This window comes from Aquarana catesbeiana, linkage group LG04 (genome assembly GCF_042186555.1).
Source record: "Aquarana catesbeiana isolate 2022-GZ linkage group LG04, ASM4218655v1, whole genome shotgun sequence".
In the NCBI taxonomy this organism is placed as follows: domain Eukaryota; kingdom Metazoa; phylum Chordata; class Amphibia; order Anura; family Ranidae; genus Aquarana; species Aquarana catesbeiana.
In genome coordinates this window covers 287,605,820-287,623,844 of record NC_133327.1, presented here as the reverse complement: position 1 = coordinate 287,623,844, position 18,025 = coordinate 287,605,820, and the positions used below count along the sequence as shown (strand labels likewise).

The following is an 18,025-nucleotide window of genomic DNA, read 5'->3' as shown; positions in this document are numbered from 1 at the left end:
GGTTCCTTCGGTGACCTTGGAAACCTAGTGTATAGGGGCTCTGGGGCTTGCGCTGATCTCCCTCTTCCGCCTAGGACAACGCTCAGACTGTGGGAGGTTGCTAGGAAGAGGTTTCATAAACCAAACCTGTAGTCACCCTTTCAACCTCTATGGGGTAATCCTAATCTTTCACACACTTCCGTACAATCCCGGACCCACAAGTATGGGCAAGTTGTGGGGTGAAGTCTCTTCGAGATATCATGCCAGCAGGGACACCAGCAGGGACGTTAATGACTTACAAAGACCTCTCCACCAAATGTAATCTGCCCAGATGGATGTATTTTCGATATCACCAGTTGCGCCATGCAGCAAGAGCACAGTTTCTGGGACCTATTGTCCTTTCCATGGATCCCATAGAGGAACTTTCGGCCCAAGAATCGCTTTCCAAGCCCCTCTCCTCCCTTTATACGTCACTGCTCAGTTTGGACTCTCCCAGGCTGGAGAGGCTGTGGGAGGCGTGGAAGACAGATATCCCCCACACTAGAGAGGGAATGACTGTTTTGAGGATGGCTTTGGGTTGGTTATATCTTCTAGGGACAAGGTGACACAGGCCAAGTTTCTTCATAGAGTGTACTACACCCCATAGACTGTACCCCCTGAGGGACCCCCTCTGTAATAGGTGTCGACAAGAGGTAGGGACATATTATAATATGTTCTGGAGTTGCTCGATTTTGGGCTGCGGTGTTTGAAACTATTAATGAGCGCCTCAGAATATCATTAGTCCAAACTCCAGAGCTTGCACTGCTTGGCATACAGGAGACGACCACAGGCCACGTTATACTAAACTCCTGATTGCTTTCTTATTTTATTATGCAAAAAAAGCTATTCTACTTAAATGGAACTCTGCATCCCCCCCACTATGACTCTTTGGGAGGACACTAGTAATAAGGCTCTTCCACTGTATAAAATGACCTATCTGAATAGAAAGTGCCCCAAAAAGTTTGAAGGTATCTGTTTACCCTGGATGGCTTGTAGGCTTTGGGTGTTATACTTAAACAACACGGATAGACCTTTCCCTTCCTTTGCTTGGGCTGCCCCCCCCCCCCCCCCCCTTGCTGTCTATTCCCCTTCCCGTGTACGGTGTATTTTATTGGAAAGCCATTCTGATTTGATTAAACTGATGACTGTTACTTATGGTCCGAAACCCAATTTCAATTGCGATTATATTTAACGCCTAGGTCCTTGTTACCCCTTCTAACCTATTATGTACTGTAACAACTACCATTTGCTTTTCTGTCTTTTACCATGCTTGCTCTTTTATCAATAAACTGAGATTTTAACCATGAAAAAAGTGGTTGTAAACTCTGTTACACCACTTTTACCTACAGGTAAGCCTATAACAAGGCTTACCTGTAGGTACCGTAAATATCTCCTAATGCCGTGTACACACGGGCGGACTTTTCGGCATCAAAGGTCCGACGGTCTTTCCGACGGACTTTCGACGGACTTTTGACGGACTTCCGACAGACTTTCGAACGAACAGACTTGGCTACACACGATCACACCAAAGTCCAACGGATTCATACATGATGACGTACGACCGGACTAAAATAAGGAAGTTGATAGCCAGTAGCCAATAGCTGCGTCAGTGTCGGTTTTCGTCTGTCTGACTAGCATACAGACAAACTGATTTTTCGACCTGACTCGAATCTGTCGGAAAGATTTGAAACATGTTTCAAATCTAAAATCCATCTGATTTTCGACCGAAAAGGTCCGTCGGAAGTCCGATGAAGCCCACACTTGGTCGGATTGTCCGACGGATTCGTTCCAGCGGACGAGTTTGGTCGAAAAGTTCGCCAGTGTGTACACGGCATAAGGTTCCATGCACACTGAAGCTCATAAACATCAGTTTTTGGGAGTTTGGGTTTTTTCTTTAATAGCCCATAAACTCCCCTCTATGTTATCCTATGTGTCCATGCACACATGGACGTTTTTGGATGTTTATCAGCAGTGGAGTTTATGGGCTGTTTTCTGAACGCCATAAAATCACGTTCAGGAGTCGTTTTTCTGACCACAAAAAACGCCAAACATTCATAAACGCTGATAAACGTTGATAAATGCTCCAAAACATGGCTCACCAGCGTTTTTTAATGTTTTTGATCCCTTGAAAAAAAAAAAAAAATAATAAAAAAAACCCGCTATAAACGATAACGTAGAAAAAAGCTAAAAAACGCTAATAAACGCTATTGCAAAAATGTTAAAAACGTTGAAAGACTCACTGCAAAGCTACTGGCGTTTTTATAATGTTATTTTAATGTCCAGTGTGCATGGAGCCTAAACTTTAGGAGATATTTAGTATATGCGCTGCTGCCGATGTCATCGGCGCATGTGCACTGAAAAAATGGGCCGCTGGTGCCGTTACTTCAGGGCCAGTGCTATGACCGGCAGGTGCTGCGCACACGCGCGGGAGTGACGCCATCACGGCTACAGCCAATCAGAGTGCCGCGAACCTGGAAATAACTCCGATGGAAGATGTCAGCCATGTACTCGGAGTGCTGACGCCGATTCAGGCCATTGTTCTGAGATAAGTATTTCATAATGAGATAGTATGCGATGAATATTAGCTCATTATGCATTTGTCTTTCAGGGGTTTTTTTTTTCCGAGGTTTACAATCTCTTTAACCACCTCAATACTAGGCATTTTCGCCCCCTTCCTGCCCAAGCCATTTTTCAGCTTTCAGCGCTGTCGCACTTTGAATGACAATTGCGCGGTCATACAACACTGTACCCAAATGAAATTGTTATTGTTTTTTCCCCACAAATAGAGCTTTCTTTTAGTAGTATTTGATCACCTCTGCGTTTTTTATTTTTTGCGCTATAAACAAAAGAAGAGTGACAAGTTTAAAAAAAAACACAATAATTTTGACCTTTTGCGATAATAAATATCCAATTTTTTTTTCTTTAAAACAAATTTTTTCTCAGTTTAGGCCGATATGTATTCTTGTACATATTTTTGGTAAAAAAAAATCGCAATAAGCATATATAGATTGGTTTGCGCAAAAGTTATAGCGTCTACAAAATAGGGGATAGTTTTATAACATTTTTATTTTTTAAAAAATTTTTTACTGGTAATGGCGGCGATCTGCGATTTTTATCGTGACTGCGATATTGCGGCGGACACATCGGACACTTTTGACACATACTTGGGACCATTCACATTTATACAGCGATCCGTGCTATAAAAATGCATTGATTACTGTATAAATGTGACAGGCAGTGAAGGGGTTAACACTAGGTGGTGATCGAGGGGTTAACTGTGTTGCTAGGGGAGTGATTCTAACTGTAGGGGGCGGGGACTCACTAGGGGAGGAGACCGATCGGTGTTCCGCTGTACTGGGAACACATCATCGGTCTCCTCTCCTCTGACAGGACCGTGGATCTGTGTGTTTACACACACAGATCCATGGTCCTGCTGTGTTACCGGTAATCGCGGGTGCCCGGCGGACATCGCGGCCGCCGGGCACGCGCACCGGGTGCCTAGTGACACGGCGGGCGCGCGCGATCGCCGGCGGCGGCGCGCGCGCGCCCCCTGGTGGCCTAGGAAAGCGAGGACGTCATATGACGTCCGCCCGCAACGAGAGCTGCGCCGCCTGGCCGTCAATTGACGGCCGGCGGTCGGGAAGCAGTTAAAGAGTTTGTTATCCCAACATTTCATATTCCTGATATGTGCCTGCTGTACCACGTACTTGTTCTCTTTGTATTGCTTCCTTTATGTGGAATCCCAGGTGAATCCTGCCAGTCCCTCTGTCTTATTAAAAACTGATCACACTAATAAGCAGGAGAACACACTGTGGTCAGTTCTCTAGCTATGCTGGGAATTTTTGTTTATTTAAAATCTTGCAAACATATAGCTTGTTATTAAAAAACATACTTGCATATATACAAAAAATAAATAAAAATGAATATATACATAAACAAAAGTAAACAAGCTTACATCAGCAAATAACAGAAAAGAAAATTACTTTTTTTTTTCAAAAATAACCTAAATAGAACTATTTACAAAGAAACATAATTTTATTAACCGTAAACTACTAAATTATGCAAAACACAGCCCTACTTTAACCTAAACACACTCACAGGTTAAGAAATGTTTAAACATTTAACCCATGCATGCAGCTACGGGAACCTGACATTCCTCCACACGTTTGTCCAGGCCCCCAGCCGCCACCTGTCCCTCTCAAGGCCCCGAATCTTCCCAGAATGTTGTGCACCACCACCTCGACAAGAAGGACTCCGTGTGACCACTCTGCCTAACTCAAGTGGGAAAGGAAATGATACCAAGACCCCACCCACCTGCTTTTAGACTTCTACATTGAAGGGGCACTGAAACAAGAAATGGTCCATCATTTCCTCCACCCCACCACACTCCACTCTTGGACAACCACGGTTCTCCACAGAGCAATGCTTTAGGTTGCCTTTCACATAGAGTCTGCCATGGAACGAGCACCAGACCAAATCCCAAAACTTTTGAGGTATTCTCTCCATATTAATCAAATGCAGACCCTCCCTCATAATAGGTCCTGAGCAATCCCTCAAGGCCACTGGCTCGCCAAAGGCAGATTCAACAACAGTCCTCTCCAGAACCTTCCTAGGAAGAGACTTAATTTCCTTTTACATAGTTACATAATTAGTCAGGTTGAAAAAATACACAAGTCCATCCAGTTCAACCTTAAAAACAATAAATAAATAAAATAAAAATATCGTACAATCCAATATATTCAATTTTATACCCTCAGTTGATCCAGAGGAAGGCAAAAAACTCCAGCAGAGCATGCTCCAATTTGCTACAGCAGGGGAAAAAATTCCTTCCTGATCCCCCAAGAGGCAATCAGATTTTCCCTGGATCAACTTTACCTATAAATGTTAGTACCCAGTTATATTATGTACATTTAGGAAAGTATCCAGGCCTTTCTTAAAGCAATCTACTGAGCTGGCCAGAACCACCTCTGGCGGGAGTCTATTCCACATTTTCACAGCTCTTACTGTGAAGAAACCTTTGCGTATTTGGAGATGAAATCTCTTTTCCTCTAGACGTAAAGAGTGCCCACGTGTCCTCTGGGTTGACCGTAAAGAGAATAACTCAACACCAAGTTCACTATATGGAACCCTTATATATTTGAACATGTTGATCATATCCCCTTGTCATCCGCCACTGCCGATGCATTTTTAGGCATGGGGCAATGTAAGCTGGGAGCTCACCATGTCGGACCCTCAGGCTCTTCATTGGCCCACCATTCGCCCAGTTCTGCTGAAAAGGCCAAAACCAGGACTAAAAAATACCAACCCAGGTGGTTCCTATGCCAGCATATTACCAAAATTATGTTTCAAAAACATCAGAGAAAAGAATAACACCGCTTTGACCATAGCTAGGCCACCCATCTGCCTGGGAAGGTACAGACCGCTTAATGAGATTCAATCTGTTTCCCCATACAAGGTGTTCGAAACAGCTGTAAATTCTGGCATAGAGAGACACTGGCAAAAACACAGACAAAGCTAACATACAGATATACTGGGATGGTACGTTTTTTTAATCAGGTCAATCTTTTCCCTGTAAAAGGGTTTCCAATCCTTCCAGCTGGCAACCTTGGCATTGGCATCTTGTAGCCTGCTTACCCCAATTTGCAAGGCCATAATCGCTGGGACCAAATTTGATGCCCAAAACTTTAATGTCCTGTTGGGGCTCTGGGAAGGCGTCCGGTAGCTCAAAGCCTACACCTTCCTCTCCCATCCAGAAAACCTCACTCTCATCCTGATTAATCTTTGACCCAGATGCCTCAGCCTACTGCTTCATCACCGAGACCACCTCCTCTGTCCCAAAGATGAAAACAGACATGTTACCAGCATCACTCACTGTGCTCTCCTCCAATGATCAGACTTGTCCTGACACACTACCACTGCACAGCCATTCACTGGGAAGCTCAGTGTGCTGCTGCTTCTCCTCCTCCCAGCTCATATGCAGCTGAGAACAGAGGGAATGTGATCACTTTTAAAAAAGTGAAAAAGGGTATTTATAATGTTTTTTAATATCTATATAAAAATGTTTTGCCTTTCATTTCTAATTTAAACTGAATAGGCTGTTTTATAAGGTGTTCGTTTACAATCACTTTAACACATGTTGTCAAGCATTTGCATTTGTTGCATTAAGACTCCCTATTCATTTTGAATGGGCTGCTCAATTCAAAGGAACAAACCAAAAGACAGCCATGTAACATTTTTTTTTTCCTATGCAGCACACCACAACCATGCATTACCATTGTGGTGTGCTGCAGTGCATGTGTGTTGGAGCTGAATTGCCTTACTGTAATGCACCCAATGAGAAAAGTGTGTTTCTACCCTAAGTGCCCTTTCACACTGTGCCGCCTAGGGTGCCAGCGGTAAATCTGCGCTATTATTAGCGCTGCTATTCGGCTGCTAGCGGGGCGGTTTTAACCCCCACTAGCGGCCGAAAAGGGGTTAAATCTGCCTGCAAACTGCCGCCGCATCGGCGTTTTGCCGGCAGTATAGCAGCGCTGCCCAATTGATTTCAAAGAAGCTGCTGGCAAGACTTTTTCTGACGCCCTGCCAGCACACCGCTCCAGTGTGAAAGCCCTCGGGCTTTCACACTGGAGTGAATGGAGCAGCTGTTTTAGGGCGGTTTTCAGGCGTTATTTTTAACGCTATAGCGCCTGCAAAACGCCCTCAGTGTGAAAGGGGTCTTAAAGTGGCGCATATGTGCTGGAGTTACATTATATCGGCACCCAGTTCCATCCTCTCCATCTTACAGATGTCAGGGTTGGGTCAGGACTAGAGCTGCACAATTCTGGATAAAATGAGAATAACAATTTTTTTGCTTAGAATATAGATCACAATTTTCTCACGATTCTCGGCGTAACATCATCTTTCACATTATACAAAATTGGGCTAACTTTACTGTTTAGTTTTTTTTTTCTTAAATTCATTGAAGTGTATTTGTTCCCAAAAAATTGCTTTAAAAGACTGATGCGCAAATACAGTGTGACATAAAATATTGCAAAGACTGCCATTTTATTCTTTAGGGTCTGCTAAAGTATATACATATATATATATATATATATATATATATATATATATATATATATATATATATATATATATATATATATATATATATATATAATAAAATCTTTGGGGGTTCTAAGTAATTTTCTAGCAAAAATTGCTGATTTTAACTTGTAAGCAGCAAGTGTAAGAAAAAGGCTTATGCCACGTACACACGGTCGGACTTTTCGTCTACAAAAGTCCGACAGCCTGTCCGACAGACTTCCGGCGGACTTTCGGCGGACTTGCAGCAGACTTTCTAACGAACGGACTTGCCTACACACGACCACACAAAAGTCCGACGGATTCGTACGTGATGACGTACACCGGACTAAAATAAGGAAGTTCATAGCCAGTAGCCAATAGCTGCCTAGCATGGGTTTTTGTCCGTCGGACTAGCACACAGACGAGCGGATTTCGGGGTCCGTCGTAGTTACGACGTAAAGATTTGAAGCATGTTTCAAATCTAAAGTCTGTCGGATTTGAGGCTGAAAAGTCTGCTGAAAGTCCGGAGAAGCCCACACACGATCGGATTACCAGCCAGCTTTAGTCCGTCGGCGTCCGTTGGACTTTTGTAGACGAAAAGTCCGACCGTGTGTACGCGGCATTAGTCTTTAAAGTGGAACTTTAGTAATTTTTCCATCTTTCCATCTATTAAATCTTCTGCCCTTGTTGTTTTAACTTTGGTTAGTAAAACATTTTTTTTTCTGCCAGTAAATACCTTATAAAGCCCACTTCCTGTTTCTTGTCTAGTAATAATAAGCCTAGGCTTATGAGATCATGCACAGCTCTCTCTCGTGAGAGTTTGTCAGGAAGGGAGGGGGGTGAGTCATAAGAGAGCCAATGAGAGCTGCAGAGCTGGAGGTGTGCCTCTGTGTGTCTGTATAAACCCAGGAAGTGAACAGGCAGCAGCTTCAGCTGCCCACAGTTAAAATGGTTGCAGCCAGACTCAGTGGAGGGAGATTTCAGCACTATTATTGGCAAGTACAGAATCACAGTATATATAAAATAATATGCAAAGTGGTTGGAGGGAAGCTTCAGAATGGCAAAGATGTTTTTATTACACATTCTTGTTGTAAAGCGCTGCGTAAAATGTTAATGCTATATAAATCCTGTATATTACTAATAACATTCTGTGAGCAGACTGCAGTTTCTCTTTAATTGGTTAAACTGCCCTCATTTACAGACCAAAGTTCATGCTTTTGATCTAAAAGAACCAAAAGATGATATGTTTCTTTTTATCTCAATGCTGAGCAAAGTTGTGAGAAACTTGGCAGGCTGCCTTTTTTGCACTGAATCGTAGAAATGCCAGATTAATATCGAGAGGGAGGTTGAATTGAGATCACAATTTTTTAACGATTAATCGTGCAGCTCTAGTCGGGACTGTTCACTGTTACTGCAGATATGCTGCAAGTCGGTGTACAGATAACAAACATTTGCCAGCAGTAAAGCAAAATAATTTTGTTTGGCAGAGGAGACATATAAAAATCTCTTTGTCTCTTCTACCAAAAACTTTATCTTCTGGTAAGTTTCTGTTTTTAGTTTCACTTTAACCTCTAATTTCAGACCTTGAAAGAAGTCCATTTTAGTAATGAAACCATAACATATACAAGTTAAAGTGACAAAAAAAATATTTTTTTTTCAAGTATGGTTTCAAATACGTATTTTTTTTTTATTCAAGTATTTATGCACCTTCAATTGCTCTCAGCCTCCTCCAAATCTCCAAATTCCTATTTTTTTTTTTTTGCTGTTGTGATCTGACTTCCTGTTAGAGGGTGACTATGCTTATTGTCCACTGTATTGCTTGCACCTGAGATAGACTATGGGATTTGTAGTGTACATAGAGCAGTGCACATGACTGCAACTGCTTTTTTCCAAACAAGGGGTGGCAAATTAACTCCACCCGCCCTCCCCCCCCCCCCCCCCCCCCCCATGGGAGACAGATGGTCAGCGGCGATCAGGTGCTTAAAAAAAAAAACCCATTGGAATCCATGTGTCCAGCGCCCCGCATAAAGTTTAGGGGGCCAGACGCATGGATAGGGAGCGCAGCGCCCCTGTGCCCTGCATTACGGGCCTCCACTGGACACAGTGTAAAGACTAATTCACACAGTTTGTGGTGACAGAGGTTTTACTGCATTGTAAAATGTCTGTCACGGCAAGGACACACAGAAAACAATTGTTTCCATTGTGTCCAATTCACACTGCAATGCAGCTCGGAGCTGCACTGGAGCGTGCTGTAATAAAATGCAGACATGCTGCATTTTATCGAAGCGCACTACACAGAATCACATGGCACTATACATCAGCTCTGTACACTGAAAGAAGTGTACGTTTTGTACACTTCAAATAAAGTTTATGCAAAACAAAAAAAAGGAGCTGTGTAGGGCACAGAATTGTGAACCGCACTGCCCCCCCCCCCCCCCCCCCGCATTTGGGATCGGACAGCTGTCAGACAGGTAAAGTGCTCCGGCAACTGTCAGCTCTAGTGTGACTAGAGCCTTTAACAGGTGTTCAGTTATGGCACACTTTAAGGGCCAATTCAATCTATAGAAACGCATTTCGGATGTGTTCCAGATGCTTTTCTGCATGCACGTTTTTGATGCGTGTTTGTCCAGTGCATTTTTTTCCTCCTCTTTTTTTCTTAAACTTACATAAGGATATGCTTTTTCCAGTGCATTTTTGGTGCATTCCAGTGTGTTCATGATGCATTTTACAGCATTCCAGTACAGTCCAGTGCAGGAAAAATGCAGCATGTTCTACTTTTTGTTCTGCACTGGACTGCATTTGGTGTGAACGGGCCGTAAAAGTATGCAAAATCTCGACGTGCATCAGTGTAGAATGTAAAAACACTTGCATGAATATATTATAACCTTGGGTTAATCACATCCCCTCAGTGAAATCATTAAACTCTCTCTCTCTCTTTTCCTCTTTTTTTCCCTCATTCTTTATCTCTCTTTCCTTCTACCTCTCTATCTCTCTCTCCTCCCCTTTTTGCCCTTTTCTCTCTCTCTCTCCTCCTCTCTCTTTTTCCTTTTCTCTCCCTCCCTCACTTTTTCCTTTTCTCTCTCATTCTTATTCCTTCTCTCTCTCTCCCCCTTCTCACACTCTCTCTCCCCCCTCTCTCTCTTTCCCCTCTCACTCTCCCTCCCTCTCTGTCTCTCCCTCTTTTTCCTTCTCTCTCTCTCTCTCTCTCTCTCACACTGTCCCTCTCTCTCTTTCTCTCTCTCTCTGAGTGAAATTCACTTTAGACCACACTCTGGATCAAGTTAAGAAGTTTTCTTTATTTGACTCGTACGAGGAGACAAGTTACAACAAAAGGACAGATATTTGCCCATTGGTTCTGATCTCTATGACTGATGCAATAGGGCAGCATACATAGAGTTCAGCCTTATGAGCTCCTATCTGACTTGTCTGTCTAACAATTGTAAAACTTGAATTTATATACCTTTTACAAGCCTTATCTTAGCCATCTCTCCTAGATATGATTGGTTGCTAAGATCTACATCAATGTAACTATCCATAAATCTGACACCTGTTCTACAACCAGACAAACTTATTAATTCCCAGAATTCCTATATGTTCATTAAAGTGATTTATAACTGGTCTTGTCCAATTAAAAACACCTGTGTAGAGACAGTATGGCACCCAGCTGTTTTAAATCAACCCTCCTCGTCCTGATAAGGTTTAATCAACTTAAAGGGTAACTGATTTACGACTTTGGGAGAATGAACTTTCAATAACCCCACCAAATGTGTTATGTCTGTATGACTGTACATAACTTCCCCATATTCCACATAATTATTTCTAAACCACCTGTATAAGATGTTCTTATCTTATCAGGCTGTAACTCAACTGCTACCAATCTAATTAGTGAACTAAAAATGAACTTTCTTATCTCTGTGATTTATATGCTTTTCAAGGAATCAAAACAACTCTATGTAACTTGAAATTATTCTACTTCTAAGCAATCTCATGCAAATATTCATTAAATGATTGATGATTGATGCATGATGAATGAATAAGAATCTAATTTCTCTAACACTCTCTCCCCCTCTTTTTCCTTCTCTTTCTCACTTTCTCTCCCCCTCTCTCTTTCCTTCTCTCTCTCTTTTTTCCTTCTCTCTCTCTCTCTCTCTCTCTCTCTCTCTCTCTCTCTCTCTCTCTCTCTCTCTCTCTCTCTCTCTCTCTCTCTCTCTCTCTCCCTCCCTCCCTCTATCTCCCTCTCTTTTTTATTCTCTCTCGTTTTCTTTCTCTCTCTCCCCCCGCCCCCTTTCTCCCCCTCTCTCTCTTTCCCTCCCTCTCTCTCCCCTCCCCTCTCTCATTTCTCTCTTGTTCTCTCTCTCCCTCTCCCCCCTCTCTCTCTCCTCTCCCTCTCTCTGCTTCTCTCTCCCTCTCTCTCTCTCTCCTCTCCCTCTCTCTCCTTCTCTCTCCCTCTCTCTCTCTCTCTCTCCTTCTCTCTCCCTCTCTCTCTCTCTCTCTCCTTCTCTCTCCCTCTCTCTCCCTCCCTACCCCCTCTCTCTCTTTCACTACCTCTCTCTTTCCCTCTTTTTCCCTCCCTCTCTCTCCCCTCCCCTCTCTCTCCTCCCTCTCTCTTGTTCTCTCTCTCTCTCCCCTCTCCCCCTTTCTCTCCTCTCTCTCCCTCCCCCTTTCTCTCCTCTCTCTCCCTCCCCCTTTCTCTCCTCTCTCTCCCTCCCCCTCTCTCCTTCTCTCTCCCTCTCCTTCTCTCTCCCTCCCTCTCTCCTTTTCTCCCCTCTCTCTCCTTCTCCCTCCCTCCCTCTCTCCTTTTCTCCCCCCTCTCCCCCCCTCTCTCCTTTTCTCCCCCCTCTCCCCCCCCTCTCTCTCTCTCTCTGTCTCCATCTCTTTCTCTCCCTCTCTTTCCCCCCTCTCTTTTTCCTTCTCTCTCTCTTTCCCTACCCCCCCTCTCTCTCTCTCTCTTTCTCTCTCTTTCCCTCCCTATCTCCCCTCTCCCCCCTCGTGCCCACTCTCCCCCCTCTCTCTTGTTCTCACCCTCCCTCCCCCCTCTCTCTCTCTCCATCTCTCTCTCTCTTTTTCCTTCTCTCTCTCTTTTCCTCTCTCTCTCTCTCTCTCTCTCTCTCTCTCTCTCTCTCTCTCTCTCTCTCTCTCTCTTTCTCTCTGAAGTATAATTAATTTTCAATTACAAAATATTGTTCTTGAATTTTGGAATAATGTTTCCTTTCACATTTTACTGCTGTTGCTGGCTCATCTGTAAATTTATTATACAGTATTAAATATGGAGATTTGTAGATAAGCCACTAGAGGGAGCGCAACATAACTCATTGTAGTGTTCTCTTTATTGTTGAGATACGATATCATAGAAAGGGCAATGTTTTCAAAAGGTTGATTCTATGGTTTTAAATTGTGGGACGGAGCACTTATGCCTAGTACACACGATGAGAAAATAGGATGATAAATACAGCTTTCAAAGCAATCGTACGATAATCTGATCGTTAGTACACAGCTTTCAAGAGCCGATCATGAGAGTTCATGCAAAATTATCTGAAGGGACAAACAAAATGTTTTCTTGTATGATACCAGAACAAACGATTTTCTTTTAATCAGTACAGTATTAAAAAAAATCGAAAGACCAGGGCCGTGCATGCTCGGAAATGAAAGAATACAATACAATAGGTTATATCCTTCTGAAGTTGTATTCTGTCGTATGAGAATTTTCCTAACTTTAGTAACCTACTGGTTTTTGATATGAGGCTAGAATGCAAAAAAATGACGATCATCTGTCCAATATTCTTATCATGTGCATGAGGCTTAAAGCACAATCTCTGTGTAACACTGACAAGCACACTTTTTTTTCTTGTATGATACTGTAAAAAGAACATTGAAAATACTTTTACTTTCATCTCATATCGATTTTGCATCAAACGAATATTATGTAAGTTTCTCATGACTGTTTATATATTTTTTTAATCTAGAACTGCAATCATGTCTGATAAACCAGTGCTTTACTACTTCAATGGAAGGGGGAAAATGGAGTCTATCCGCTGGGCACTTGCTGCAGTTGGTGTTGAGGTTGGTGTAATCTCAAAAGTTGTCAAAACTTTTCATTTCATAACATAATGTGGTCTATCTATAAAATGGTCACCAAAATTACTTCACTGATTGACTGACATCATAAATATTCTGTGTTTGCTGTAGTATAAAGACCAGATTATGTATTCTACAGTGCAAATCCTCTTCTATCTCCTGCCATATATTACAAGTATCATTATATTTATGATGAAAGCAACACATTTATCAGCTGAAAGGCAGATATTGGTCTGTAAAGGCACATACTTCAGGGAAGATAGTTTTCTAATAATGTGCCTTTAAAAATCAATTAGTGTGTGTGATGGGAAATTATCCCAATCATAACACAAAAGCTAAAGCTATGTGCCTAATGCATCATATACTTGATTTTCTAAAAAATTTCTAAAAAAAATGTCCCATGTTGCATTTTTTATCTTCATAGGATTACTTATTGGTATCATATGATTCCTTATTTACATTCAGATGGAATAAATTAATTTGTAACATTTCTTTGATTTCTACAGAAGCAAAAAATGAAACATTTGTTTTCCTCTTTTGTTCATCAACAGACAGAGCTTTCTCAGTTCACTATTGGTTTATAATCAGGAGTAGGACATACTAGTTACTAAATGAAAGCTCAGCCTAGGGGTCACCACTGCTGGTGACTAAACCGCCTCACTTCCAGAGGAGCTCAGCCTAGTGCAGGGTTTCTCTACCAGGGTTCCATGGAATCCTAAGGTTCCTCCAGAGATTGCTAGGGCTTCCTTGAGCAATGAGCAATTTCTGCCTCTCAGAAAAGTTCCCACTGACACCATTGATCTTTTTAGCTATCTGTAAGGGGGTAATTCTTCCCAAAGACCACAAGTATAAGGAGCATTCTTCCCACTGGCCATCACATGAATATATCATGAGTTGTAGATATAGTCATTTTTAACAGAGGTTCCCTGAGACCACAAAAGTTGGTGAAAAGTTTGAGAAAGGCTGGCCTAGTGTAAAGGAGTTAGGGCCTCATTTTCTCTGCTTGAAGCTGGCCATACAGGGATCCAAATTCAGCCAGTTCATCGGGTTGCTGAACGAACAAGAAAAAAAGCCATGTTTTAGTTTCCTTCCCCCCGGTAGAATTCCTTTTTATTCATCTTCACTACTGAGGCCGATCCTCTCTTAAGAGACACGCTGGATAATACAGATCCTTGCCATCAAGTACATTCAGTTTCTTGCTCAGTGCAGAGTTGGCTGCAACAGTCCTGGCAAATGAAGTTTTCGCTCCTAGGGACACATATGACTGGCTGGCATGGGGCTGTCTTGTCACAGTGTCCCTCTCAGGTGAGCAGTGCTCTGGCTGCAGCAGGTTGCATCTTCCACCTCTTCCAAGTAGATTCTCAGTATCCTGACCTAGTCAGCGGTGTGGTAAGCAGGGGGTTGCCTCCATTGTTTTTCCCTCTGCTGAAGTGGTCAGTGTTTTTTATTTGAACTAATTTTAGTAACATGCCTGACATGGAACATGGAGGAAAATCGCTCCTCTGCTTTGGAGCTGTGGTGTTATTTTAGAGGAGTCTCTGGGGGGGGTTCTCTATGCTTAAGATATTTATAAACAAATGTTCCACGCTACTCTATCAGTGGCCCTCCAACTAGCAGCTGTAATAAATGCCATAGGGAATTCAAAATGCTCCTATCACTTTAAAGCCTAAGTTTAGTCAAAAAAGCTTTTAAAAAATAAGCATGAGGGACTGTATTTACAATCAACGATCTTTGAATGGAGGAGGCTGACATTTCATTCATCCACAAGTCCTTCATCAATAGAGCGCTTTTCTTTTATGGAAGCTTTTGTACAGCTTCTGTAAATGGAGTAGGTGGGCAGAAAGAACAGGCGTAGTTGGCACTCTTAACATCTGTGGCAGGTTCCTCGGCTTGTATTAACCCCCAAAGCACCAGAAGATTACAGCTGTGGGGGTAGGGGGGGATTAGAGGACAGAGAATTTCAACTACAGGTATTCCACACATCCTCGTACAGGTTGTCCCATTTATGTCATTTAAGACACAGCAGCTACTTCTAGATTGACATTCATGTTGTGTCCCAGCTGACATGAATGGTACTGCCTGCATTGGGATAAACAAACCACCTATGCATCCCTGTGCAGGTAAACACGACCCTCGCACAGGCGTATGCTGTAGTATGCCCGTATGAACAAGGCCTTAAAGTGGTTGTAAACTCTGAAAAAAGAACAAAAAAACAACCTGCAAGACAAAGGCATAATGAGCTAGTATGCATCGCATACTAGCTCATTATGAAATACTTACCTTAGAACGATGATGTTGCAGCGGCTCCGCTGTGGCGGGCGACATGTCTCCAGAATGTTACTTCTGGGTTCGCGAGCTCCGGTGCTGTGATTGGCCGGAGCTGCGATAATGCCACTCCTGTCCCCAGTTAGGATTTCCCCTTACTTCTTGTTTTAGTGACAATGTTGAATAAGAAGTCAAGTATAATTCTGTTTCTCATCCTTTCCAAAAATGTATACAATCCAACTACAAAAAAATAAATAAAAAATGATGGTGTGTTCTGTGTTAAAAATAAATAGTTAGGCAATCAGAACCTGGCAAATTGTGAGGGTGTACCAGTTTATTACCTTTTTTTTTTTTTTTTTTTTTTTTAATTCTTAAAGCGGGGGTCTGCCCACCCCACGAAAAATTAACAGTCAGCAGCAACAAATACTGCATCTGCTGACTTTTAATATATGGACACTTACCTGTCCAGGGAGCCCGCGATGTTGGCACCCCAGCTGATCTTCGTATCGGCTGTCGGGTGCAGCCGCCATCATTGCCGGTAAGGGAACCCGGCAGTGAAGCCTTTAGGCTTAACAGCCAGATCCCTACTGCGTGCTGTGCCTTCTAATTGGCCTGGCAGCAGAGGAAGGAGGAGGGGGGTCGAACTTCGCTGCGGTGCCCTCTCCGGAAAAGGGGAAGGAGACCTGTCAAACACAGGTCCCTGTCCCCCCCCCCCCCCCCCCTGAAAGGTGCCAAATGTGGCACCAGAGGGGAGAGGAAATGAATAAGAAGTTCCACTTTTGGGTGGAACTAAGCTTTAATGACAAGGAGGCTTGACATGGGGCAGGTATTGCCTTAAAACTGCCCACAGACTTGAGAGGATTGTTGTTCATGCAAACGTACAGCCTGCCCGTCAAACCATTCTATGTTTGTTCATGTATTTATTTATTTGAGGAAATTGTAGAGGCCACAAGTTCTAGTCTTTTTTCCATTTCGCATTACGGGTACTTGGGTATCAACGGACATTTCGCAGCATACTCAAAGGTTTCATTGGCCAATGTTGATGACATGAATTTTTTTTCTTTACAGTTTGAAGAGAAGCTATATGATACAAAGGAGGAATATGATAAATTGCTTAAGAGTACGTATTTATTATTTTTCGTCCTATCAATGTTTGCACAAACAATACTTGGCTAAGTTAGACTCTGAACTGTGTCCTTGTTACCTAATAATATTGTAAATAATATAAAGAATGTATTAAAGAGAATGTCCTTAAAAGCATAAGGCCCTAAATGCAGGTACCACACGGTGCACGGCGTATTTCAGTCTGCCATAGACTTTGACAGGCTACAGGCAGCAGGGCTGGATACTGCACTAAAGTGCCAGGATTGCACCCACCGGTGCTAGACACCCCATGCAGTGGTGAATTTAAGTTTTGTGCTGCCCTAGGTCTGACTAAACCCCGTGCATCCCCTAATTTAAATATGAGCCACCCCTTTCTGTCAAGGCGACCCCCCTTATTGTTTAAGACCCACCCAGAAATTTTTGAGTGGGGACACTAGTTCTGAGGGCCCATGGGGGGGGGGGGCAATGTATTCCCTTAATTTGCATAGATTTCCTCTCATTTCCTGTTTGGCTATGGGGCAGGAAGTGAAGGGAAATATCTGCAATGGCACAGGGATGGTAGAAAATAAACTGACAGGGGCTATAACCCTCCCTTATTCTATCCAAAATAAAAAAAAAAAGTGTTGTCTATAGTTCTACTTTAAAGTGGAGGTCCGGTGAAAAAAAAATATTTAAAGCCAGCAGCTACAAATACTGCAGCTGCTGACTTTTAATATATGGACACTCACCTGTCCAGGGAGCCTGCAATGTCGACAGCTGAAGCCGATCCGTCCTTCGGCTCTCGGCTGCTGCGGCCACCATCCTCGGTAAGGGAATAAGGAAGTGAAGCCGTGCGCTGCGCGTCCTCTCAGGTCCCTGCTGTGTTCTGTGTCTCACAGAATACAGCGGGGGAGGACGGGGTAGGCGCCGGAAGTGGCATAGGTCACCGCAAGCGCCGTGGTGAGCTATGCCAGGAAGTGGGAGCAAATACTTGTATTAGACGGGTATCTACTCCTTCCTCCCCCCTGAAAGGTGCCAAAGGGGGGGGGGGGGGGAATCCAAAAAGTGAAAGTTCCATTTTTGGGTGGAACTCCACTTTAAGCACAAATTTCTGATAATTTTATGGAGAGGACTAAGAAGATATAAACATGCCCCCCCCCACAGTTGCGGAATGCCAGCCGCCTGCATACCGGAAGCAGTGCGGCTGCTTTATGGGGGTGCTAGACTAATTTGCCTCTCAGCCCAGTCCACCCCATAAGACTGGCGCTACACTAACAGTGTAATGCAAGCCGGCGGGGACTCTTTCCATGCTGCCCCCCTGCAAAGTGCTGCCCAAGGTCTGGGCCTTGTCGACCTAGGCCAGGATACAGCGTTGACCCCATGGGGCCGTAATGTGCTGGAAAAGGGTGGCTACATTCCTACTTACAGTGGGACCATGGGGAATGAACGTAGCCACCATTTAACAGGAAATCAGATCACAGCAGCAAAAAAAAAAAAAAAAAATTGAATTTGGAGGTTTAGA

At 43.3% G+C, this 18,025-nt stretch overlaps 1 protein-coding gene across 4 annotated transcripts in view; it reads left to right on the top strand.

The window, feature by feature from the left end:
• LOC141139984 (glutathione S-transferase 3-like) overlaps positions 1-18,025 on the top strand; it is a 90,783-nt gene that overhangs the window by 58,203 nt on the left and 14,555 nt on the right. For all 4 annotated transcript variants that reach the window (XM_073626662.1, XM_073626659.1, XM_073626660.1 and 1 more), the window contains 2 exons: positions 13,044-13,140; positions 16,489-16,540. In XM_073626662.1, coding sequence (XP_073482763.1) covers positions 13,054-13,140; positions 16,489-16,540 — 139 coding nt within the window. In that variant the 5' untranslated portion in view covers positions 13,044-13,053. The remainder of the gene's footprint in view (positions 1-13,043; positions 13,141-16,488; positions 16,541-18,025) is intronic.